The sequence below is a fragment of the Vipera berus genome, assembly GCF_964194415.1.
Source record: "Vipera berus genome assembly, chromosome: 2".
NCBI classification, from domain to species: domain Eukaryota; kingdom Metazoa; phylum Chordata; class Lepidosauria; order Squamata; family Viperidae; genus Vipera; species Vipera berus.
This window is the reverse complement of record NC_138203.1, coordinates 160,997,994-161,024,262: the sequence shown is the minus strand read 5'-3', so window position 1 is coordinate 161,024,262 and position 26,269 is coordinate 160,997,994. Positions and strand designations below refer to the sequence as shown.

At 38.5% G+C, this 26,269-nt stretch overlaps 1 protein-coding gene across 1 annotated transcript in view; it reads right to left on the bottom strand.

Moving 5' to 3' along the window:
• The window catches only part of LOC308664018 (kinesin-like protein KIF19), a gene marked incomplete at its 5' end in the record, with an annotated part of 76,021 nt that extends 56,949 nt beyond the window's left edge, over nucleotides 1-19,072 (bottom strand). The window contains 9 exons of the mRNA XM_081320925.1: nucleotides 2,357-2,492; nucleotides 5,426-5,649; nucleotides 9,379-9,501; nucleotides 10,332-10,471; nucleotides 11,860-11,973; nucleotides 13,240-13,382; nucleotides 16,168-16,289; nucleotides 16,598-16,759; nucleotides 18,890-19,072. Of these exons, the coding sequence (XP_081177051.1) occupies nucleotides 2,357-2,492; nucleotides 5,426-5,649; nucleotides 9,379-9,501; nucleotides 10,332-10,471; nucleotides 11,860-11,973; nucleotides 13,240-13,382; nucleotides 16,168-16,289; nucleotides 16,598-16,759; nucleotides 18,890-19,072 (1,347 nt within the window). The remainder of the gene's footprint in view (nucleotides 1-2,356; nucleotides 2,493-5,425; nucleotides 5,650-9,378; nucleotides 9,502-10,331; nucleotides 10,472-11,859; nucleotides 11,974-13,239; nucleotides 13,383-16,167; nucleotides 16,290-16,597; nucleotides 16,760-18,889) is intronic.
• Nucleotides 19,073-26,269: the final 7,197 nt, after the last annotated feature.

Sequence of the window (26,269 nt, the reverse complement as noted above, 5' to 3'; positions counted from 1 at the left end):
GGAATAGCCAATACTCCAGAAGATAGGCTTAAGATACAGAAGGATCTGGACAGACTCGAACACTGGGCACTAACAAAATGAAATTCAATGGTGAAAAAAGTAAGGTTCTACACTTAGGCAGGAAAAATCAAATGCATAGGTATAGTATAGGTGGTACCTTGCTCAATAGTAGTAACTGTGAGAGGGATCTCGGAGTCTTAGTAGACAATCACTTCAATATGAGCCAGCAGTGTGCTGCAGCTGCCAAAAAAGCCAACACAGTGCTAGGCTGCATTAACAGAGGGATAGAATCAAGATCAAGTGAAGTACTAATACCACTTTACAATGCTTTGGTAAGGCCACACCTGGAATACTGCATCCAGTTTTGGTCACCACAATGTAAAAAAGATGTCGAGACACTAGAAAGGATACAGAGAAGAGCAACAAAGATGATTAGGGGGCTGGAGGCTAAAACATATAGGGAACGGTTGCTGGAATTGGGTATGTGTAGTTTAATGAAGAGAAGGGTGAGGGGTGACATGACAGCAGTGTTCCAATATCTCAGGGGCTGGCTGCCACAAAGAAGAGGGAGTCAAGCTAATCTCCAAAGTGCCTGAAGGCAGGACAAGAAGCAATGTATGGCAACTAATCAAGGAGAGAAGCAACCTAGAACTAAGGAGAAACTTTCTGACAGTTAGAACAATTAACCAGTGGAACAACCTGCCTCCAGAGGTGGTGAATGCTCCAACACTGGAGGTTTTTAAGAAGAGACTGGACAGCCATTTGCCTGAAATGGTATAAGGTTTCCTGCCTGAGCAGGGGGTTGGACTAGATGACCTCCAAGGTCCCTTCCAACTTTATTATTATTATTATTATTTTTTATTATTATTATTATTATTATTATTATTATTATTATTATTATTATTATTATTATTATTATTATTATTATTATTATTATTATTATTATTATTATTATTATTATTATTATTATTATACAACTCCCAGAATTCCTCAACCATCATGGTTGGATGAGAATTCTGGGAGTTGAAGTCCACAGGTCTTAAAGTTGCTAAGTTTGTAGACCCATGAGCTAGCTGCTCAGCCCTTCTTAGCTCTCCTTCCACAGTGTAATAAGAATGCACCCCCTCCCCCATCCCTTCCCTCTACCCTTAAAGACACAGGAATCAAGTGCAAAGCAAGAAAGACTCACAAAATAAAGAAACACTTAAACTTTGAGGGGGGTTTTCTTTAAGCTGCCTCAGACCTGTCACAATGTTGCAATCCGAAAGGCTCCGGCAATTGCAAAAAACTTTAGCTTTAAATTAAGCCTGTTTACCTTCAAAGAAAACTTTCTAAAAGCCATAGATAGACTCAAGACAAGGGGGTAAAACTAATTACATTTGTTTAAAGGGATTAAACCTACGGAAGTCAACACTTTGGACTCATTGCTAGCCTAACATACACTAAAATATTCCAGTAACCAAAGCACACAAAGGAGCCTCTGAATTACAAAACGCTGTAAAAACTGTACGCAAATCCTTACCGTAACCCAATCAAGCTGCCAGCTGATCCAGAAGTAAATAAACCCACCTCCTTTACAACATGCTGGCTTTTCATTTCATCAGCACTGACTGCATTCTCCTGGCTGGAGAAAACGAACCAGGGGACCTTTTCTTCCAGCAACAGCTGCTTCTTCTTCTCTGTCCCTTTTTCCTCCCTGCTGGCTGACCTCTCCTCCTGTTTCTCTGATGTCTTTTTTTTCTCCTTTCCCACCCAGACCACCTCCTTTTATAGCCTCTCCTCTTCCCCCCCCCTCTTTTTCTTCAGTTTACCTCCAGCTCTGTGCTGCTTCCTGAAGCACCAATCAGCTGGAGCCTTGCTGGCTCCTGGGGCTTCTGCTGAGCCCAGACAGTCTTGCAACTGCAGCTGCAGCTGCCTCTCCCTCAGGCTTGGGTCACTTTGGCTCATTCCCCTCCCCTGCTACACTCGACTAGCAGTCACATACCACCTGCCATGGGGCAAAGTACCACAGGTGGTATGCGTACCACCGGTTGAAAAGCCCTGCCCTAGAGAGCCAGCAAAGTGACCTCAGTGGTATGAGTTGATACATAAAACCAGAGAAATGTTGTAATCCAAGGGTCTTCAAACTTGGCCCTTTTATGACTTGTGGACTTCAACTCCCAGAATTCCTCAGCCAGGCATGCTGGCTGAGGAATTCTGGGAGTTGAAGTCCACAAATCATAAAAGGGCCAAGTTTGAAGACCCCTGTTGTAATCAATGCAACTTGAGAAAGAAGAGAGGAGATATTACAGCAAAAAATTGGGATACAGAAACTCATGGGGCAAAGCATGCATGGTTTTCCATTTCCTTAAATTACCTTCAGGTGGAGTGTAGGATCATTTTGTTTGAAAAGGAAGTCCCAAACATCAAGGGTCCCATCCATCTTAGTAGTGAAGAAGACGGCCGGTCGAGTTGTGCTCCAACAACCATCTGTCAGATAAGCCATATGGTATCTGCCGAAAACATATTATTATTTTTTTCTGTGCTTGTCTCCTTGTGACAATCCTATTTTAAAAGATGGCCTGGAAATACTCTAAATAAATAAATGTCTGTTCCCTTCTATTACAAAGGATTCATTTAAGATAGCTGCAATTTGTAAGTCCTTTTGTACAAAGTACATGAATCCCACTTGTAAATGTTGAGGTCTGAGCTTGAAATATCTGCATGTACAGGTAATCCTCGATTTACAACAATTCATTTAGTGACTGTTTGAAGTTACAACAGCACTGAAAAAAGTGACCCATGACTGTTTTTCACACTTCATGACTGTTGCAGCATCCCCATGGTCACACGATCAAAATTGAAATGCTTGGAAATGTACTCAAGATGGTTGCAGTGTCCCGGGGTCACGTGATCACCTTTTGCAACCTTCTGACCAGCAAATCAATGGGGAAACCAGATTCACTTAACAACTAGATTGCCAACTGTACAACTGTGATGATTCACTGAACAACTGCGGCAAGGAAGGTCATAAAATGGGGCAAAATTCATTTAACAAATTTTTCACTCAGCAACAGAAATGTTGGGCTCAGTTGTGGTCATAAGTCAAGGACCACCTGTACCAAATACTTTTACAGACATTTCTTTATTTGCAATGTTTATAGCTCTCCTTAATCCTAAGAGAGCCTGGCTAAGTAATAGCAAGAATAAAACATACAATGTAAAAACTAAAAGGGTAAAATTTGTCACAAAAGTCAACTATCAGCCAAAAAACCCACATTTAAACAAGATGTTTTTAATTTGTCTATAAAATGCATGCGGGGTTGGGGGGGGGTCATCTGCTCTCCCAGGAGTGCATCTGCTCCTCCATCCATTCATCCTTTCATCTAACTAACCATATGTGTATAAGTGCATCATCTCTGTGTGTGGATATGCGAAAAGGGAGAAAGAGAATGAGGCAGAACATAAATAACAATGAAATAATAACTTCTGTAATACCAAGTGTTAGGGGTGGGGTGGGGAGAAGTTTGGATAAAAGAAAGGACAAACCATTACTGCTACCATAGTTCTTCCTAATTGGAAGTGTTGAAATTTATATAAAACAATAGCCTTCCATGTATTTTCAGGTTTTTTTTAAAAAAACAACACATTTCTGATGGAATAGTTGTAACAGTTCTTCATCCAAAGCATCTCAACGTCTGTAACCCGAGTTTCAATTCAAGAAATCAGCCTAATGGTTAGCTTTGGTTTGGAAGGAAGGCCCTTTTTTTCCTCAGCCTGGCTTCTGGTTTCTAAACAGAGGAGAAAGATTGAAAGATGGTTGCCATAGGGATTAGGCTTCAGTCAAGCTATGAGACAATGGGCCAGTATGAAGAAGATACAAAGTTGGAGAATTCTGATGGCTCTGAGCCCAGAATGTACTCTGATAAAAAAAATGAGGATTATATGACTACTGCCCAGACAAAAGGGAAGCTATTTTGAAACAGTGAAGAAAAAAAAGTGATATGTTGTTTTTCTCCCAACCTACCATCTGCTAACACAGGACCATCTTCTTTTTAGTTACTGTAATACAGGATGAGGGGTGAGAGTAATGAAAAAGCAGAACGTATCAGAAATAGAAAGAAATTAGGGAATGTGAGACATAGAAATTATCTCTTCTTTACCAGCTCTTTTCTCACTCCAATTAATGTGTTACCGTAATTATTTTTGCAGATTTCAGTTCGTTATTGTAACACATGCTTGTGATTTTTACCTAAAGAAGCTTTTCTTTATTTAAATCTAACTTGGCAGATAGAATCCATCTAAGTTTAATTGCCTGTCTCACTGTTCCATTTCTTATCCTTGCAGAATTTTCAAGTGAAACTCAAAATTGGCTATTTTATTCTTAAATGGTTTCTTCATTTGCTACCTGGATTAAGGTGGATACTTTGCTTTGAACCTCCATGTAATGCCTCCAGAATATGCCTTCTTCCCTTTAAACAGGAATGTATATAAGACAAGGTTATATCAGCAGGCCTGGAAACCCCAAGGGATGGGGAACTAATGAGGTGGCTGCATTACTTTTAACATTCTCCATTCATTATTCCCGTTTAATTGTTTTTATAGTTTTTAAATGCTTTTAATATTTGTTGATGATAATTATTTGTTGTATGATGCCCAAAATCACTTGGAGATGAGATGGGCAGCTCTAAACATTAGAAAAATAAATAAAATGTAAGAACTATTTCATTTTGCTCTTTAGTGCAAGCAGTTCCCCACTTTACTTTTCATTTAATATCACATTATATTTTATATGAAACATTCACATATAAAGATGCCAATAACCCCTTTGTGTTTAAAAATGTATCATTCCATATGTTTTTGAGAATTAATTTCAGTCCATTTCATCAGGGGGGCTGTGATCCACAAAACCTATGCAATAATAAAATGTTAAGATCTTTTTGATATTCTGATAGAAAGTATGTGAAACAAATATTTCACCTGCTTTTTACTTTATGCTATCAGTATTATTGGTAGGGTCTAGGAAGAGGGCCTTTTCTGCTGCTACCCCTGCATTGTGAAATATCTTGCCTGCAGAGTTGAGGGAAGCCCCCAATTTCTTGGCCTTCTGCAAAGGGGTCAAAACTCAGCTGTGTAGCCTTGCATGGGGGACACAGGGACCCATACAACCATAGGGCTGGTTGGCCTCATGAGAACACCTCCTCCCCGTGCACCTGTATTAACAACTGCTAATCCTCCATCTTGGAACTCTTCATCTTTTAAAATTATTTAAATGTTTTATCATTTTTTTAAAAAATTAATCCTAAATTATTCTGATTTTAATATATAATTTTACTGATTAAACTGTAACACCACCCAGAGCCCTTCTCCTAGGAAGATGAGTGGTTAAGAAATATGAAATATAAATAAAGTTAAGTAAAAATAATGGCTTTGTGGAGTTACCTACTTAGTCCACATGATGCTTGATTCTCTGCTCTCTTCTGACCAAATGCGTGCTGTCCAATCCCCAACAGTCAAAAAGTTCTTGGGGTAGAAAGGATTTCTTGACAGAGAATAGATGGGACCGTGGTGGCCACTGAATGTGCAGACAATTTTTTCAGCAGGTGTCTTTGCCTTGCGGTTGCAAGAAATTACAATCCCTTGCTCTGTTCCCACCATGAATTTTGTTGGCTGTGGAAGGCCAATGAAAAGTTATAATTACTTACATGTTTGGAACTTCTATTTGCTGGACAAGTAAAACTTCCTAAAAAGGAACAATCTACCCATCTAGTCTGCTCGCATGTGATGCATATGGAAAGGAAAGACAGGGGTAGTATTATTTTCAGAATGTATTAATGAAGTCTAGACATGGCACTCACAATATTCAAAATGACCTATGATTTTATTTTAGCTGGTCATCATGTGATGTATAAACAGGATATACACATAATTATGCATTTATGTTATGTTCTCACCTGCATTGGCCACAATATTTTAATACTTTCACAACAGGGCACAGCAATAACCATTTAATATGAAAGACAAGCTCTGTGATTTTGAAAATACAAGTATACCTTTCAAAGAAAAATATCAAATAAAGTTCATACTTTAGAAGCAAAAACGATTGGAGAAATTATGTCTGTTACCCTAGACAGGCAGCTTCTAATTCTGCAGCAAAACATGGATTTTTTTTTTTTGTGTGTGTTAATATTTTTTTTCAATGCAGGGGAAAATAAATCTGCTTCTTTTATGAACTTTGTATGAACTTACTTTCTTTCAAAACTCTGATGTTAGATCTGGAGTGCGCATGGGTGTTTGTATGTGTGCTCATGCATTTGTGCTTGTATATTTGTGTATGTGCATTTGGCACAGAAAAAGAGAGAGAGAATAAGACCACATGTGTGATGGAGAGAGATGTCCTTATCAATTTAGGCACCGTACTGTTTCTCAGAAAACTACAGTCACCTTGATTAGGAACTTGCTTGACCATGTAACAAAAAGAAAAAGGTGTTTATCAAGATCTGTGCCTACTGGCTATAGCGATAAGGCCACAGCAATTAGCTCCCTGGTAAGTTGTAACTGGTTTCCCTCCCCACACCTCAAGTAGCAGTCTCTTTGGAATAAGATTTAACATAGTGTTGAAAAAGTGCATTTGTCAACATGAGCAATATGTGGCCTGTTGGATTTGCAGGATAAATAATTCCATTGGTACTGATTATGCAGTTGTCGAGCTTCATCTGTAGACTTCAAAAAGGGAAGTTAGATAAAAGTGATTGTATACAGGCATCTTTGAACAGAAGGCCCTCTGGAATATGAGCTGAGTTTTTGGTTATAATACATATTTCCATGCAAAAAATTTTTGAAAGAGGGCAGCAGTTATCCACTAATAGTATCCACTCATTGGATCAAGCTCCTTCGGTGCCTGTCAACTCACCCAATAAAGACCAGCAACTTGACACACTGCAAAATATTTATAACCATGCCATTAAAATAAATTGTACATCTAACTGCATATGTTTAAATTGATATGTTAATTGTTCTCCATATTATTCAAACACTTTTGCTGCCATGAGTTTCATCTCCAAAAAGCATTTCCCTCTCTTACAACTGTAGCCCTTGACCTACAAGCATTGGTTTACAAAGTTACAGAAGTACTGAAACAAATTTATTTATTTTTATTTTAATTCCATTTATATCCCACCCTTCTCCGAAGACTCAGGGCGGCTTACAAGCTTAGCAGTAGCCTTCATTCTATGTATATGCCTGCTTATTAGGGCTTTCACACACACCCCAAGCGGCATTATTACAAAGTCAGCTTATTGCCCCCAACAATCTGGGTCCTCATTTTACCTACCTCGGAAGGATGGAAGGCTGAGTCCACCTTGAGCCTGGTGGGATGCGAACCTGCACTAATTGCAGGCAGCTGGTGTTACTTAAGGAGGCATTAGCCCACTGCTCCACCAAGGCTCTATGACTTACAACTGGTCCTTGCGCTTACGACTGTTGCAGGATCCCCACAGTACGTGATAAAAATTAGGATGTTTGGCAACTGGCATGGATTTATAATGGTTGCAGTGTCCTGGGTTCATGGGATCTTCCCAGCCAGCTTCCGACAAGCAAAGACATTGGGAGAAGCCAGGTTGGCATAACGGCTGCATGATTCAATTAACTGTAGTGATTCACTTAACAACCGTGGCAAATAAAAAAGGTTGTAAAATTGGGGGCAACTCCCTTAACAATTGCCTTGTTTGGCAACAGAATTTCCAATCCCAATTGTGGTTGTTAAGTCAAGGACTTACTTGCACCTAGTAATAACTAAGAACAGATCCAAACTCTGTAGGATCTTTAAACTCAGCATCATATTTTTTTTAAAAGGGGAAAAACAGTCAGAGACCTTGCATTTTTACCTTGTTCTTACTTAATAGGCATTATAATTTAAAAAGTCAAAAAAGGAAAGAAATAAAAAGCAATACTAATAAAAGGACAAGATTAAAAAATATTAAAATTTATAATAATGACATACAAAAAAAGCAATATAAGCAATGAAATATTGATGGATCAAAAAATCTCAGGTGACCAACTACTATATCATACTGCTGATATATTCTAATACACCTTTAAAATCTTAAAATATTTCATATTTAATTTTTAGTTAAAATATTTTTCTATTGAACTTTAAAATATGAGTACACATATTGCTATCCTTAGTTACTTTCTGATGCAGTAAACAAAGAATTTCTGGCCAGGACAGGGCCCGAGAGGTTTGGATTGAATAAAGACTGGATCATATACATGCTTAGGTTTACTGGAAGTCAAGCGTGCTGGAAGAGGGAACCTTACAGAATCTGAATAAAATAAAGCTGAGAAGAGGCCTGAATTGGAGATTTATTTAAATGAACTTGAAATCTTCCTTTGCAAAGTCAACATTTAAAACAGAGATTGCTGTAAAGACACCCTATTGTGCTTCTGTCTATTGAGCAGCAAGATCAGAGCAATGTAAATAAAAGCATGTGGTTTATATTCATGTCAGAATTTGATAGACAATATTTAATCACAGAAGTATATACTTTGAAGTCTGAAGTTAACATACCTACCCTTTCTTATAATTAAAGTGAACAAGTGAAATACCGTATATTTTAGTTTATAGTACCTCCATTTGACCATGGACGAATACTAAATTTGCTAGAATATATTGGACTAATACTAACAGATAGAAAAAATGTTAAGAATTTACATTTACATTGCTGTTGCTAAATTATGTTTAACGGTGTGTCAACACTGTGAAATTACTTTTTTCATATTGTTTTGTAGGATTCTAATACAGAGTTATTTTAATAGAACATTAAAAATACAAGTGTAATTTCATCTTCCTTCAATAACTTTAAAAGCCTTAGCTTTGTAATGCTTCTCTCATAAGCAATCCATACCAACTCATTGCTTCATTGTTCTATCGTGCACGTTATTTTTAGTTTTAACTATTACAGTCTGAACAAGGCAAATTGAATGAGGAGAGTTTGAAAACCAAAGACAAACCAAACTAGATTGCAGTGCTTCATTTAATTAATCTTGCTTTGCAAGATTATACAATATTCTTTACTGAATACATGATATTCTTTATTATGAACACAATATTCCTTATTATGAAATCATGATTTTCCTGACTTGCTACCAGTTTATATAATGTTATTCTCTTTTGATGCCATCTTAATTCAATTTTATTTTATTTTTTAAAGGAAAAAATAATACAGCTTTCATTTATTGCAATTTCACTCAAGGATGATAACTATGTCTTTCCTGTTCTAGTCACCTATGCTTTTACTACAACCTAGGAATTATGATGGCTGTTCTACTGGCATCCAAAGCCTAAGAACTTATGAAAGAATTCAGAGGAAACATATAGAATATCCAACAAATACTTACCATTGTTGGCTCAAACTCCAATGCAATGGCTCCTAAAGCATTTTCTAGGATGCCCTTTCTACTGATATCCATAACAAGTGTCTCAGTGGGCTCAGATAGTTTACGAATGTCCCACCACAAAACCTGGCCAAAGAGAAAAGCATGTTAACCGCTATCAGATTTCTTGAACTGGCCCATGTTTATGTGGGTAGTTTAAACTAAGGTGGCAACAATGTGACTGCATGGGAATTGTTTGCTACCCTGTACCTACCCATTGATTTACTCAATTTTACCATCTGGAACTAGGTTGGAAGCTGAAATTATTGTAGCCTATTGCTTTTTAGGTTGGTTTAATTATTTTCTATATGACTATCGACTTAGATATAGCTATACTTAAATTCACATTTTCAACAGTCTAAACTTAAGGAATACCGACTGTATAAAACTAAGATATCCAACGTGGTTTATACCCCATAATTACTCTAGAGTATTTTATGAGCTTATCAGTTACCCTAGTCTTTACTCCAAATCTAAATTCTGCTATTAGTCTCCCAGCTCAGATCTCTATATGAAAATTTAATGTTCCATAGCTGCATATATATATGATGGATAAAGACACAGAAACTTTATTTACTGCTCTTGGTGTGTACAAATCAGCTATATTCTCCTAGATACTGGTATTGCAAGTAACTTATCAAACACTGAATATCAAATTATCATCAAATGCTGGTATCAAATTATTAAGAAATGCCATTTGTCACCAATTAGCCAAGACTATGTAATGAATAATAAGTGCACAAGCTATTTTTAAAATATCAGAGCAAAGAGTCAAACCATTGCAAACCAACGTGGCTCTTATTTCTCTGAGATCTAGAACAGTTGTTGCACTAACTTTCTGATGCAAAGGCTACCAATTATGTTATAGGTAGTTGTGACAAGCCACATTATCTATGCCTAGCCTTCTTTATTGTAACCTGTCCATCAGTGGAGCCTGAGAAGCAATCGGTTCCTGTTTTTGACTGCAGCCAGATAGCATTATACACAGGATCTCGATGACTAAGCTCAACTGTAGTTAATTCCACAGGTAGTGATCCTTTCCGGGTGTCCCAGTAAGCTAAGGGATAGTGAAAGACAATTGAGAAACATTACTAGTGTTTCATTTTTATTTATTCATTACATTTGTTTTGAAATAAAAATAATTGAAAATTGAAAAGTAACACAAACAATTGCAGCTAAAATGATTAACAGCAATAGCACTTATATACTGCTTCACAGTGCTTTTACAGCCCTCTCTAAGTAGTTCACAGAGTCAGCATATTCTCCCCAACAATCTGGGTCCTCATTTTACCAACCTCGGAAGGATGGAAGGCTGAGTCAACCTTGACCTGGTCAGGATCGAACTCCTAGCCATGAGCAGTGACCACCACAGCTCCTCAAAGGAAGAAAAAAAAAACCTTGAAAGTGTCCTTTTTACACAACTTTGGTGGAAATGGCCTAATGGATCAAGTGGCAGGGATGATGGTATGAAGAACTCAGCCAAGCAGACTCCAGGAATGATCTTCATCTTTCTTCTCTACTACCCACCCTCAATCCCGTTACTTATTTATTTATTAAATTTATATGCCACCCATCTCACCAAGAGGTGACTTGAGGTGGCTTACAACCAAATAAAACCAAATAAAACAGTAAATATTAAAATAGTAAATATCAATGTTAAAATGTATTTATTTAACAAAGATGGCAAGGAAGAGAGCAGGATGTAAAGAAAGCAGGATTAAAGCTACCCCATAGATTGTATCTGGTTATTTCAAAATAAGTATGTCAAAACATGGAATGAAGTTAAAAAACATGCGTCAAGATGGTACAAATACAATTGTCATTATGGGACAGAATTTCTGTGACCAAGATGAATATTTTACTTAGAATGTTGTTGTTTTTTTGCAAACACTTGTTTTGATAACTGATATAACATTTAACCACTGGTAGGAGGATATATCTATATTTGAATGGCAGAGGGGAAAAAATCCCAGAGTTAAATATAAGCTACTACAAGATGCGAAGGAAAGAAGAAGATTGGGTCTACTAGTAAAATTCTTGCATTAGAGAAATCTTCTTTTCTTCTGTGATGCATGTAAGCTGGGTTTCTGCAGATGCAGCACTGAAATATTTTTTGCTATCTGCAACTTATATATACCGTACTTTGGCAACTGGAAGGGACAGAAATCCTTCTCATTGGGCTGGTTGTGTGGGGAGATCTATGAAGAATGAAGTAGAATCATTTCTCTGTTTCTAATGGTAACAATAACTCTATAAAATGAGATTGCAGTTGAACATGGGAAATAAAACATTATAGGAGGCATCTTTAAGTCAAAAGCCACATGTAAGTAAAGAATTGGATTGAAATAGATACAGCAAATAGGGGCAATTCATCCTGTTTTCAGCAATTCATCAAGAAAGAGTAAGGTTACTTTCTTTTTTACAATCATTGTCGATTTCCCTTACCAATCTGTCCATTGTAACATCCTCCAATTAGGATATGTGAATCTTTGGGGTTGTACTCTAAGCAAACCAAAGGCGAAGCAGGCTGGAAAACCATATCTGGTTTATTCGGGACTTCTAACAAAAGGGAGAAAAAGATTGATATATGAAAGAAAAGAGACAAGCATGGCATATTTGCCTCTAAGTTTCCAATTCTCATGAAACGAGGGATGAAGTATTTATTTTATTCTTCCTCTTTTCACATTTCATCTTTCCTACCTAGGTGCAATAGGTAGTCACCCCTGCTCCCCAGTCTGCTTGCACTAGAAAACAGGGAAAAGTCATCTGAAAAATGAATGTGCTTCAAAAGGCAAAAAAGAAAGGATGAGACTGGTTTGCATGAGATGAGTTTCTACAATACAGGTAGCCCTTGACTTATGACTACAATTGAACACAAAATTTCTGTTGCTAAGCAAGGCAGTTGTTAGGTGACATTTGCCCCATTTAATGACTTTTCTTGCCACAGGTGTTAAGTGAATCACTGCAGTTGTTAAGTTAGTAATGTGACTGTTAAGTGAATCCGGTTTCCGCATTGACTTTGCTAGGAGTGTGGTGGCTCACGTTGTTGGGTCGCTGGGTTGAGGTTAGCAAGCAGCCCATGTCTGAGACCCAAGTACTGCTGTGTGAGCTCCTGTCACTTGCTCCAGCTCCTTGATGGGGACATGAAAGGAGCCCTCACGGGTGTCTCCCCCCCAAAAAAAAAGTGATGTCACCCGCTAATCCTTTCAATCTGGAAACTCCTTAAATGGTGCCTCCAATATGAATGGGATGGAGACTGACTTTGCCTGTCAGAAGGTCACAAAAGGTGATCACATGACCCTGGGGCATTGCAACCAACATAAATACATGCCCGTGACCAAGTGTCTGATTTTTGATCACGTGACCATGGGGATGTTGCAGTGGATATAAGTGTGAAAAAATGATCATAAGTATCTTTTTTCAATGTTACTTCAGATGGTAACTAAACAAATGGTTGTAAGTCAAGGATTATCTGTATATACAGCCATAAAATCATTAGCTGGTTGAGAAGTAACATGCATTTCTGTACAAGCAAAAGAAGTACCCAATATGGAAATCAGGATATCAGCCTCTAAGCAGGCTTTTTATAAAAAAACCTGCCTTCTTCCAATGGAGCTGTGAAAGAAGGATGAAGTGATCCAATCCCTCCTTGTCCCTCCTATTGCTTTTTGGAGCATTGGTTACAAAGAAATATTTCCTGCTGTCTGCTTTCTTTACACCAGGTAGGGTGACCATAACAAGGAGACAGTATTCATTCCTGGTAGTGAAGGAATGGCTCGTTTAATGCTGTATACAAATCATAACAGCAGTCTTTTCACCACTTACCAAGGTCCCATATATATGAGTCATAGGACATATCTTTTGAACTCCGTTGGAACTCAAGGTTGGAATAAGCTACGGCCAACTTCCGGCTTCGGTCAGGGTGCCAAGAGAGATGAGTGGCAGTTCTTTTAATCGGGTTTGGGTCCCTTTGATATAAAAGCCCAACAAATATACATTTAAGGTACATCCATTTGCTAAGATGGGTTGTATTGTGACATTTCTCTGAAAAATGGGTTCCAGATACATCTGTCATCCTCTCGCCTCTCCTGTTCAACATCTATATGAAGCCGCTGGGTGAGATCATTCGTGGTTTGGGGGTGGGGTATCATCAGTACGCTGATGATACCCAGCTTTTTATTTCCACCCCAGATCAACTCAGTGATGCCCTCTCCGTGATGTCCCATTGCCTGGAGGCGGTGAGGGTCTGGATGGGGAGGAACAGGCTTTGTCTAAATCCCAACAAGACCGAGTGGCTGTGCGTACCGGCATCTCGGGTTGTCCATTCTATTCCATCTTTATCTATTGGGGGTGAGGTGTTACCCCCTGTAGATAGGGCTCGCAACTTGGGTGTCCTCCTTGATTCACAGCTCAATTTTGAAGATCACATAGGAGCTGTGACTAGGGGGGCTTTTGCCCAGGTTTGCCTAGTGCGCCAGTTGCGGCCCTATTTGGACCGGGATGCCCTACGCACAGTCACTCATGTGCTCGTGACCTCTCGGATAGACTACTGTAATGCTCTCTACATGGGGCTGCCCTTGAATACCACTCGGAGGCTCCAGCTGGTGCAGAATGCGGCCGCGCGAGTTGTGATGGGGGTCTCCTGATACTCCCATGTAACACCTCTGCTCCGCGAGCTGCATTGGCTTCCAGTTGTCTTCCGAGTGAGATTCAAGGTGCTGGTGATGACCTATAAAGCCCTGAATGGCATGGGTCCGGGTTATTTACGGGAGCACCTCTTGCCGGCGTTAACTTCCCATCGCCCTGTGCGCTCCCACAGAGAATGTCGACTGGCGGCTCCCAGGGGGAGAGCATTCTCTGTGGGTGCGCCTGCCCTCTGGAATCAACTTCCGGTTGAGCTCTGGATGGCTCCCAACCTTCGCTCGTTTCGCCGCGACCTGAAGACTTGGCTATTTGAACTTGCCGGCCTGGACTGAAGGACTGGGATTTTAGATCTTAAATTTTTTAAAATTTTAAATTTTAGAATGTGTTTATTGTTTAGGGCTATTTGATTTAATCTCATTTTAATTTTTATACATTATGTGTTGTTTATAGTGTTTTGGTTGCCCTGTACACCACCCTGAGTCCCTTCGGAGAGGGGCGGTATATAAATCCAAATAATAATATCAGTTCATGCTTTAAAAAGACCCCTGAGAGCACATTCAGTGGAAAAAATATACATAAAAATGTCCTTTTTAAAGTCCCAAATGCCTACAAACCCTTTCACTGAAAAGTATTAGTTACTTTAAGACCGCATGACTTGAACATAGCATGCTGCCATATAAAATAAGAATATTGATGTATGTTTTCAATATGCTGCCAGCAACTCTTTTATGTAGTCTATACTGAGTAAATAAATATATATGACATTTTCTGTTGCAATAAATTAGCACAAATAGGTGCCAAAATGGAAATTTTCAAAAAAAAAATACCAAATGAGTTTAGAATAATTGTCTTGAACAAGGGAACTTTCCTTAGTTGACTATAGTACAAAACAGCTAAATTATAGTTTAAACACAGAACAGCTGAAGTACAGTTTATCAAAAGCTTCAGCTCTGCACTCAAGGAGCTAAATTAAAATAATGCAGAGTTATCCCACTGTATGTGTCAATTAGTCTTTCATTGCAATACAAGAATATAACTAGATCCATCCTCCCACTGCTGGCAACCAAATGCCAATAGAAAAATCTCAAGCTGGCACCCTCATTTTTTTTTGTGCAACCAATATTAAAAAGTAGGGCCTGTCCTACTTGGAGGTAATACCTAGGCAATTTGACCAGTAGGCTATGATTTTTCTAAAATGTGTATGACCAATGTGATTTTATTGATTATTACTATTAAATGATCTGTTTAATAGGCTACTATCTTTTCTTTCTGCATTTCATTTTCTTCTGGTCTCATTCATAATCCATCTGGGTGGCAGCAACTAGCTGACCTTGACTGACCTGGAAAAGCTAACCAGAGTCAGATCTAGTAGTATTTGGAGGATGAATCATCAGGAATTCCCAGCTGGACTGGGAAATTGGAAAAAATTCCAAAACCCTGAAAGAAGGAGTACGTGTTTTATATCATTGCTAAGAGAATGACATGAATTAATCCATGCGGTCACCAGGAAATAAGCTCAGTTTGAAGGAAAGTTTATCTCTCACTGTTCACAATTTCCTCCACCCCACATGCATTCTGCTGTTTGTATCTATACATAAATTAGTCTTCAATCCGTGAGAGTTCCTTGCATCTATAAATACTGAGTTCACAAATGCTTGTGCTACTGTTTGTTCATCTGTATAGGGTCACTTTTTTGATTACGGTAGATTAGCATGACTCTCTAACCTTTAAAAGAAATAGCAGAGATTCTTCAACCTCATTTAGCTGTGTATAGAAAGTTGGAAGGAGGATAAAGGAAGAATCAGACTCCAGTCTGCCATTTTATATCTTCCTTGGTTGCTTTGAATTATTTGCTAGTAAAAAAGATTTCCAATGTCACATATCCTTAGGGCATAGGATTCTCCTTTCAGACTATCAGAAAATTAACAGTTTGAAGTAACTTGCATTCTACAACCAGAGTGTAGATAATTTAGTATGATCAATATCCACTATACATATTAGAACAGTCTGCTGCTTTTTTCATGATATCAATAGCTATAACAACCATTCTAGCAACAGCTTCTCTGACTGGATTAAAGCAAACTTTGAAAACATGTTTTTAGCCGTTACCTGAAAAGATTAATAGTTTTTGCTGATGGTGCCTCTTCAGTAACTGCTGCTGTCTCCTCCTCCTCAAAATACTCCTCATATATATTGATGGCATTGTTCTGTTTGATGCAATGATCCATCAACTATTTAAATAAAGCAACAGAATCAATCTCTGGATGACCATGTGATTATTTGGTAAATGCAGGGCTTTTTTCCTCATAGAACGCTCAGAACGGAGTTCCGGCACCTTTTTTGGATGGAACCTTGTAGGGTAGGCAAGGCAGGTTGTATGACATGTGTGAGTTCCAGCACCTTTTTCTTGTACAAAAAAAGCACTGGGTAAATGTAATAGGAACAAAGATGGAAAATAAGAAAAAATAAGAAAGGCAATATTCAAGGTTTTCCCCCCCCCCAGACCAATATATAACTAAATGGACTCAAAGATGCTTACACTGCCAAGCTGTGTAATGACATTGATATAATTCTCATCTTTTTCCACTTTTTTCCGGAAACGAATAGTCTGTTCCATTTCTTGTGGGTTGACATCTTTAGGCCAGCCACCTTCCACGTGGTTAATGCCTCGGGTTTCCATTTCAAACCTTTCTGTGTTAACCTAATACAGAGGAAAGTCAAAGCTATCTTTGGATTGTGGTTATTTGTTTTTATATTTCATCACGAAAAGCTTCAGATCTAAAATTGTTATCAAGGGTGTTAGTTAATACCACTATCATACTATATATCACCAGCACTTTTGCTTCTTTTTTGAAGTGTACACATACAGCAAAGCTTTATAGTGATAGTTATAAATATTGCAGCACAAGTAGAACATCTTGACGGCTGATTGAATTTTCCATGCATCGTACCTGGAGAAGGAACAGCAGTGTATAAAGAATGAATTATTAAGGATGTGAAAATAATAGATACACCCAAACAACACATTACAAAAATATTTATCAGTTATTATCAAAACTGCCTTTCATCTTAGGCAGGTTTGTACCCAGAATTGGCTGTTTATTTTTGGAACCTGACCTTCCAAAATAATGCATGGAAACTATTCACAAAGGCTTTAGCATGGAGTGTGTCAGATTATTCCTATAATTTCCTATCTGAGATTCTTTAATAAGATCGGGCACAACTATAAATGCCGAGTATGTATTTGGCTACAGAGTTGGGGGTTCTCTCCAGAGATATGTGATGTACATGGCTATGAACAGCCACATGAATGAAAGGAATCCAATGAAGAAAGCAAATTGTCAGTTTCTGCAAGTGAGTTTATACTGCATATGAGGGTAAGAATTACAGCTTTTCTAAGAGGAATTTGTTTCTCTGTGTTTTTGTGTTCAGTATTAATAAGCTGGTTAGGTCTCATTATAATACTAGGTCTCATTATAAATGGAGTTATTTATAAAAATAATGAAGGTGGGTAAAATAAATGAACAATATCCATATTATGGGTGCCTGTTCATATACAGAGCCTTGGTGGAGCAGTGGGCTAATGCCTCCTTAAGTAACACCAGCTGTCTGCAATTAGTGCAGGTTCGAGTCCCACCAGGCTCAAGGTTGACTCAGCCTTCCATCCTTCCGAGGTAGGTAAAATGAGGACCCAGATTGTTGGGGGCAATTAAGCTGACTTTGTAATAATGCCGCTTGGGGTGTGTGTGAAAGCCCTAACAAGCAGGCATATACAGAGAATGAAGGCTACTGCTAAGCTTGTAAGCCGCCCTGAGTCTTCAGAGAAGGGCGGGATATAAATGGAATTTAAAAAAAAAATAATAGCAGATAAATTCAGCAAATGGAGATCTCAGTTTTGTGTTAGAATAAGCTACCTATCTTGAATGTATTTTGACCATTTTATGTTTTAAAAGATATTCTTAGTGATCATAAAGGTGGCAAAATCCAGCAGATAATGCTGGAGAGGACAAGTAGTGGTATATCTACTGAAATAAGCAGCTTCTTGACTTTCTCGTCTTTTCTCTTTTCTATAGTTTCAAACTTTCTCAAATGGAAGGTCTTTTTCATCTTCACAGACTGTTTCTTATAGGGAGCCACAACGCTTATGGTAACAATTAATTGAGGGATGAAGAATTTATAAAGTTGCTTTTTTTGAGGGTAGCCATGTGGCTTTCTTATCATTGAGTTCCAGTCTAGATATTACATCATTCCTATTCTTCCTGATATTCTTCCTGATATCTAAAAAAGTGCTTCTAGATGAAAACTGCTTCTCCAGATGGACATTTCTACATATGTGGAATACCACTCTTATAATCTCATCCTGCATTAGTCTACAGTATCTGGAAATTATGGAAAACCATCACATCTAGGAAGTGCTTAGATAGGGCTGATGAGATGAAAGATGGATGAAAAACACATATTTCTGTTCTGCATGATAATGTTGTAAAATGTTGCTATTTATTAAGAAGGCTAATAAAGAATTAGAATTTTCTGGTCCTGTCCTTTGAGTAATTCTTTTGTTTCAAAAAAGGAAACCCCACATTGTACTGTCTGCAAGTTTACAGTACATAAAGATCACCTTTTTACAAGGAGAAAATCTATCTATGTGGTCACTAGAAATTGAAAGCAACTTGATAGGATATTATCAATTTTATATTCATTGGTGAACAATAACCTTACATTTCTTGCTTATACAAATTATACAGATAAGCCATTGATCTCATCGGATGATTTCCTTTTAGACAGAAACAAATATACTGTAGAAGTTGCTCTTCAAATTCAAGCAATTTACCTCATGTTCTGACATGTCACCAGCACACTGCACTCCATTATCAATGGGGTCTCTTTCAATAAAATTTGTTGTTAATATTGGATCTGGCTGAATGTCCACACTGATCTCTGCTGCCCGATCGGAAAAGTTGCATTGTCGACCAAATTCACTGCGCTTCTTCAAGTAAACATAGACAATCTCCATGCTGCTCACTTCAGATGAAAGAAAAAAGTTAAACTGTTTTTCTGATGTTACTTGGAGAATTTACTACCCAAAAATTTGTCAATTACTGTGGTACAGGAAGCTTGGCTTAAGGTTACGGTACACGCTGGAACAGATATGAGGGATATCAGTATAGCGGGTTATCTTGACCATTTTTCTGAAATTATTTGAAATGGTCATAACACCGCTCTTAGCATCTTCATCCAAAACATCATTTCTGTTAAAGGAACTCTGTATTTCCCCAGCAGTCAAACTACAATATTCTGTTACTAGGAAACAGCTGGAAAGCCAATTAACCTAGCAATGTCCAAGGGAAAGGGTTGTTATTTGTAGGCATCACCTGGATAATGATTATGATTTCATTGGCAAATAATGATGCAATAACTTTAAAGATGTTCCTTGAATACTTACATACAAGAGTACAGTACTCTTGGGAAATTAAGAATTTTGATAGCAGCTGAGCAGGTGTATTTTTTTTAAGTTTAATATAAAGAAGAGGCAGAGCAGAAATCCCTGAAGCAACTAAATCTTCTAATATTCTTATCTTGCAATGAGACAACAAATGTAGGAAACAGTATGGCAGAATGTGGAGGCAGAGTGAAAAGAGGGATCAGCCTAGAATCCCTATGTAGCCACAAGTGAACTAAGTACAACCCTCCCCCCCAGTGCTATTGACCTTATCTAACTCCAACCAGATGCTGATTGTTAGTTGAGAAGATTCCCATGCATAGGCTTTTAGCAATAAATCAATTATAGAACCTACAATATATGCATAGATCTGGTCTTTTGCACCTGACAACAAAGAAACAATGAAAAGGATAATACTTTTTGTCCTGGAAAAGACAAATCAGGCTAGAAGTCCTGGAAAGAAAAGTTTCAAATTTGGACAGGTTTCTTAAAACAAAGTTTTTCAGAGATAGTCACTAGTTTTCCTCTGTTAGCAATGGCAACAACCTACTTTGGAACTGTTGCCAAAATAAATGTATGCATGTGCTCATAATCCAGGAGGAAAGTAAACTTGAAGATCTATTATAGTTATACTACTCAGTTATTGAAACTCCCACAATCTCCTGTTTATTATGGCATAATGTTTGGTGGATCACTTCAAGTCCATTACTACATGTGACAGACTGTGATCTTCAGAAGATTACATCATACTAAAAGTGTTAATATTTAAGAAGCCACAATACTGTACTTGGGTACTGAAATCTGTTGTCTAGTTGATGCAAACATTGTAGTGTATAGGATACAAAGCTAAACAATACTTTAAAAAATGCTTCTTGAGACATGGTAATCAAAAAGTCTAACTTCAAAGAAAGACATAAGTAATATAAGTTAAAATTCTAGAAGTTCCAGAATTTTTTTGTAAGAATAATTATATAAAACATATGCTCAGCAATGGATAAACTTTGAAAATGAAATATAAAAATAAAATATAGAAATGAAACATCATAAAAGTTATGTCTATAAAAGTAATTTAGTTCATCAATTTCATCATGATTCTCAAATATTGAGAGGAAGAAACTACCATTATCTGAATGCAACCTCCCAAGGGAAAGAAAAATAGATAAATATTATATGGATATGTGTGTATGTGTGTGTGTATTTTATTGCATGCAATTAATAGATAGAAAGTGAACACTGTATTTTAAAAGTTACAATGTGACTAAATAATAACAAAGTCAGTCCATGCTACTTCTTGAATGTCATCTGAAAATATGGAAATCACAAAAGATAAGGTCCTCTTTTTGCTTCATATGAAGTAAATATTTACAGTATGTTTTGCAATCCTGAGGGCTTTTCATATGATTGAGATGATCTGTATGAAACATGTTCTTTCAGATATTGTGCTCTCAAAATGTTTAATACTTGTAACTTAATGCCAAGATCTTTAACCTGATTTGCTAGCAAATGGCACCCATTTCTTACCAATAGTCAAGGAAGGTTTACACATGGCATTACCATATCGCAATAAGCATTTTTTCATCTGCATTAGTTATGGCTTCAAAGCCATTGCATAATGGCAATTTCCTATAGTGTACTATATTATAATCAAGAACAATTTGCAGAGGCTTTAGGTCCCCTTATTTTCATCTCTTGGAGCTTTCCAATATCATGCTGCCAAAATACCAAATAATGCAATTTCCCACCAATTCCAGCAGGAAATGCAATAAAATTAATCCCCCAATAGGCCCAATACATCTTTTATATCATAAATAGGCCCCCAACTTCCATCCTTTGCCCCCTGTCAAGTGACATCGTAACATCTCTTGCTGCTAATGCAATGACTGTCAGTGGGCAGTCATTTTAAAGAAAACCTCACCTGGCCCTTCTTTTGACTTTAAATGCACTTGAGGGCCAAAGGAGAAGGCAGCAAAAATAGTTTAACAGATAGAGGTACGATTGCACAAAAGAAAGATTAGGATTTTTTTAAAAAAATATCTTATTGTAATCATAATATAGTATCCTGTTTCCACTCATGATCTGTCAGACAGATTCCTGTGGGAAATGTACAAAATGGCAATGATGCAATGGCTCTGTTTTTGTTCACCAGCATCTGATGTTGTGAGGCATATTGCCTCACCATGAAGATCCAGTCAGCACACAGACATGGTTCATGTACTGTAGTACACAACAAAAGCTATTAAATTTGGAATATCTGGTAAGCAACTCTGATAAAAAAAAACAGCAGAACAAGAAATGGAGGGATTAGAGAATTGGTACTGAAAAAAAAGACAAGGCTACTGAAGAAAAAACCCCTAGAGATAGACAAATGATTTGTTGGAGGAGTTTTTTCAGAATTTTAATCATTATAATCATTATAATTTCTCAGTTTGGAAGATCATATAGGAGCCATGACCAGGGGGGCTTTTGCCCAGATTCGCCTGGTGCACCAGTTGCGTCCCTATCTGGACCGAGATGCTCTACGTACAGTCACTCATGCGCTCGTGACCTCCCGGTTAGACTACTGCAATGCCCTCTACATGGGGCTGCCCTTGAGGACCACCCGAAGGCTTCAACTGGTGCAGAATTCAGCCGCGCGAGTTTTGATGGGAGCTTCCCAATACTCCCGTGTAACACCTCTTCTCCGTGAGCTACATTGGCTTCCGGTTGCCCTCCGGGTGAGATTCAAGGTGCTGGTAATGAACTATAAAGCCCTAAATGGCTTGGGTCCGGACTATCTAAGGGAACACCTGCTGCCGGCATCATCTTCCCATCGTCCTGTGCGCCCCCACAGGGAGGGCCTTTTCAGGGTACCGCCGGTTAATGAATGCCGGCGGGTTATTCCCAGGGGAAGGGCATTCTCTGTGGGTGCGCCTGCCCTATGGAACCAACTACCCACAGAACTTAGGACTGCCCCCGACCTTCGCTCATTTCGCCGGGACCTGAAACTTGGCTCTTTGATCTGTTTGGTCCAGACTCTGGGGTTGTTAATTTAACTGGGTTTTAGATTTACTCTTGGGGCTTGAATTTAATTTAATTGTTTTAATTATTTTTAATTTTTTGTATTCTTGGTTTTAACTGCCCTGTAAACCGCCCTGAGTCCTACGGGAATAGGGCGGTATACAAATCCAATAAAATAAATAAATAAATAAATAAATAAATAAATAAATAAATAAATAAATAAATAAATAAATAAATAAATAAATATATGCCTGATAATTTTGAGATGGGCAACAATATAAATCATATACCTTACTTTACTTTCCTGAGCTTCCTGTATTGTTTTTCTTAGTTATTGTGAGTACTATAGGATACTGTCAATATGCAATGATCTGGAAGCTATAGCTAATGTAAATAAAAATAAATAAATCTTACAAGATTGAATCAGGGTTGGCCACCCAGACTAGAGGTTTATTCTTCCATAAATCTTAAGTTGACTTAATTTGACTAAGACTCCCTTGCAACTGAACTCTGGTTATTTTGTTTGTTTGTTGAAGGCTGGAGTTTAACCTTGAAAGATGTAAAGGATAAAAACAGCACCCCTAAGCGTGTACGGAATCCATATCCTTCCATCGCACGGAAACTGGGGTCAGCATTCTGGGATCTGGATAAGACAGTAACAAGATCTGATTCTGGAGACCATCATCCCAGCTAGCAAAAACCCTGGAAGGAGGGGAGTTTCGCATGTGGCGGGTTCAAGGAAGGAACCCCGTGGGAGAGAGGCAGCCAGGAGGTAGAAGCGTGTTCCCTTCTCCTCCGGGATCAAACCCTCCATCAACTCCCGCCACCCCAGTTCCCGCCTCCTTACCCCCGCTCTTCTCCCAGACAGTCCAATTCCACCTCGGACTGTAGCGTTTACTCTCGTCTCCTAGCAACGGGTCCTTGTGTCACGTGTCGGCGACAATTCATTTTCCTAGAAGCGAGGAGAAACCATCTGCCAAGCCTAGCGGGGGAAATGAACAAAGCGGAAGAGAAACAATACATCCCATTCCTCCTCCCCCCCCCCGCCACCATCAATCCTCTCTTAAATGTGGCCATCGAGAGAATGGAGATTCCCAGATTCGATAAGCAAAAAGTAGGTCTTCTGAGTAAGTGCAGAGTGCGTTAGCACTATAGTCCAGACTCCTACAACAGAAAATGGGAGGACGCCCAATCAGATAAAAACGACAGATACGTTGTAGCATTAGCTTCAAGCTTAGTGCCCGGGCTTACCAGATCCGGACTGCAAACGTTAAACAGGGGTCTTCAAACTTGGCTCTTTTATGATTTGTGGACTTCAACTCCCAGAATTCCTCAGTCAGGCATGCTGGCTGAGGAATTCTGGGAGTTGAAGTCCACAAGTCATAAAAGGGCCAAGTTTGAAGACCCCTACTTAGGACGACCGTACAGGCTTTTTGTCTCACTTTCTTATTTCTCTCCTTTTTGCTGCCCGGGTTATTGCAGCCCGGGAGGTGTTTTTTCCCCCTCCACACGTTACTTATTTTCTTCTTTTCCCCTGCCGTCTCACAGAAGCATGGAAGGGAAAATGATGCCCAACCAAGCGGCGACAGAAGAGATAGCAACGCTGTGCAAAACTCAACGATTACCGCAATCTTCTCACCTTTACAAACTTGATTAAGACCGGAAACCGTCGGGTTCCTTCCAGCCTCGGCAAACCGAACGAATCGCCAAGTCTGATTATGTCGCCTTACGCTGCAGTTCCCCTTGGATTTCTTGGATAGGGGAATGACAACTTTCGGGTTAAGCAGGGGTGTGCCGCTTAAAGAGGGCATCGTATTTGTACTGTTCTCTGTAGAAAGAGCTATTTCTGAAACAACCACTGTTGCAACAGAAGAGAATGTCAGTAGCTCAGGGTTGAAATGTGGAGTTTTTGGTGCTCTCTGAGCTTGGTAGTTTGCTTGCTGACATTTCATTACTCAACTAGGTAATGCCATCAGTGCTTGAGTGCAGGACTAGCATTGATGATGTTACTTAGTTGGGTAATGAAATGTCTGCAGGCAAACGATCAAGCTCAGTGTGAGGGCACCAAAGACTCAACAACACTACATTCTTTTCTGTATGTTGTTCTGGTACAAGCCAGAATGTCATTGCATTGGTAGCAGGCTCTGCTATTGACATCTGTATTTGTTGCAGGATTGTGTGTGTGTGTGTTTTGTGATATGATCTGGTTGCAGATATACGTAAGCAGTCATCAAATCCTGTGAACAATTAGTATCATGGTTGGAATGGACTACAGATCACTGATAATTAACAGAGCACTGATAATCACCTTTTTTTCAAGTCTTGAGCAGTATGGGCATGCTGTGAACCCCGCCAGGCTAAAGAGTATCAGCTGGCTATAACCAGAAGAAGAGTTTTTTCAGCAATGGCCCCTACCCTAAGGAATATCTTCCCTTTTGGAGATCAGAATGGCCCCAACTCAGTTAGCCTTTTGTAAGGCCTTAAAAACCTGGTTATGTTTCAAAGCCCAAGGTGCTGAATGTGCCAAGGGCCCTGTTTCCTGGCTATGTTACTAAGTGGCCAAGTATCTTGCTCTTATTTTATTTATTTATTTATTCAATTGGATTTATATACCGCCCTTTCCCGCAGGACTCAGGGCGCTTTACAGGGTATTTAAAGCAAGAAATACGAAAGTTAAAAACAATTAAAAATAATTACAACAGTCCCTGAAAAAGTAAAAAAACCCAATTAAAATTAAAATTAAAATTCTCAGCCTGGGCCAGAGAGCTCAAAGAGCCAGGTCTTCAGGTCCCGGCGGAATGAACGGAGGTCAGGGGCAGTCCTAAGCTCCATGGGCAGCTGGTTCCAGAGGGCAGGCGCACCCACTGAGAAGGCCCTCCCCCTGGGTGCTACCCATATATGTATATTTAATTTAGATGTTTTTTGTGTTTTATTGGTTTAGTGTTTTTATTGTTTTTAAATGTTTTAGTATTTTTCAATATATTTTTTTGAATTGTATGCTATCCATAGACAAAATCTATCCCCTTGCAACCGCCAAACAGTTACTCCACTAAATTCATTCAGTTTCTATGGCTTCCCATTTCAGTCATAGAAATTGAATGTATGTATGTATTTAATTTAGTGGAGTAACTTTATAGGTTGCAAGGGGATTGGATTTTGTGTGTCATGACAGAATCAATGGGTGGAAAGTGTACAAAGCAGATTTTGGCTAATACATTCAAAGAAAATTCTTGTTGGGAACCTGACGCTTGTGAACTTAGTTTTATTCCCAAAATGTTTCATTACCAAAGTAGAGTTGACAATGCTTTGACATTGACTTCCAAATTGTATGACCTATTAGATTATGCCATCTCCACATTCACCCCAAGATTTGACTCATCCTGATCCTGTTAGTTTTTATTTTTAAGAATACATTCAAGACCTGGTTGATCCTTTGGGTGCTGGGCTAGGATGTTCAATGAGCTTTTCCTGCAATGTATACTTAGTATATGTTGTGATTTTGATTTTTTAAAAATATGCATATTGTAATTGTGTTGTTAATTGTTGTAGGAATAATATGGGTGCAAAGAGACAACAGAAAATTATGGCAGAGAACTTGTGAGAGATTCAGATCTAGGTGGAAAACATATTCCTTATTTTTTTTACTGCTTTTTAAACACAGTAAAACAAAGAGTTTAAACATCCCTTAATTAGTATTGTCATTAGCATTGTGTATTGCTATTTCATTACACAATAGCTTTCCCAACCACATTCCCATGGCCTCTATCTCTGAAA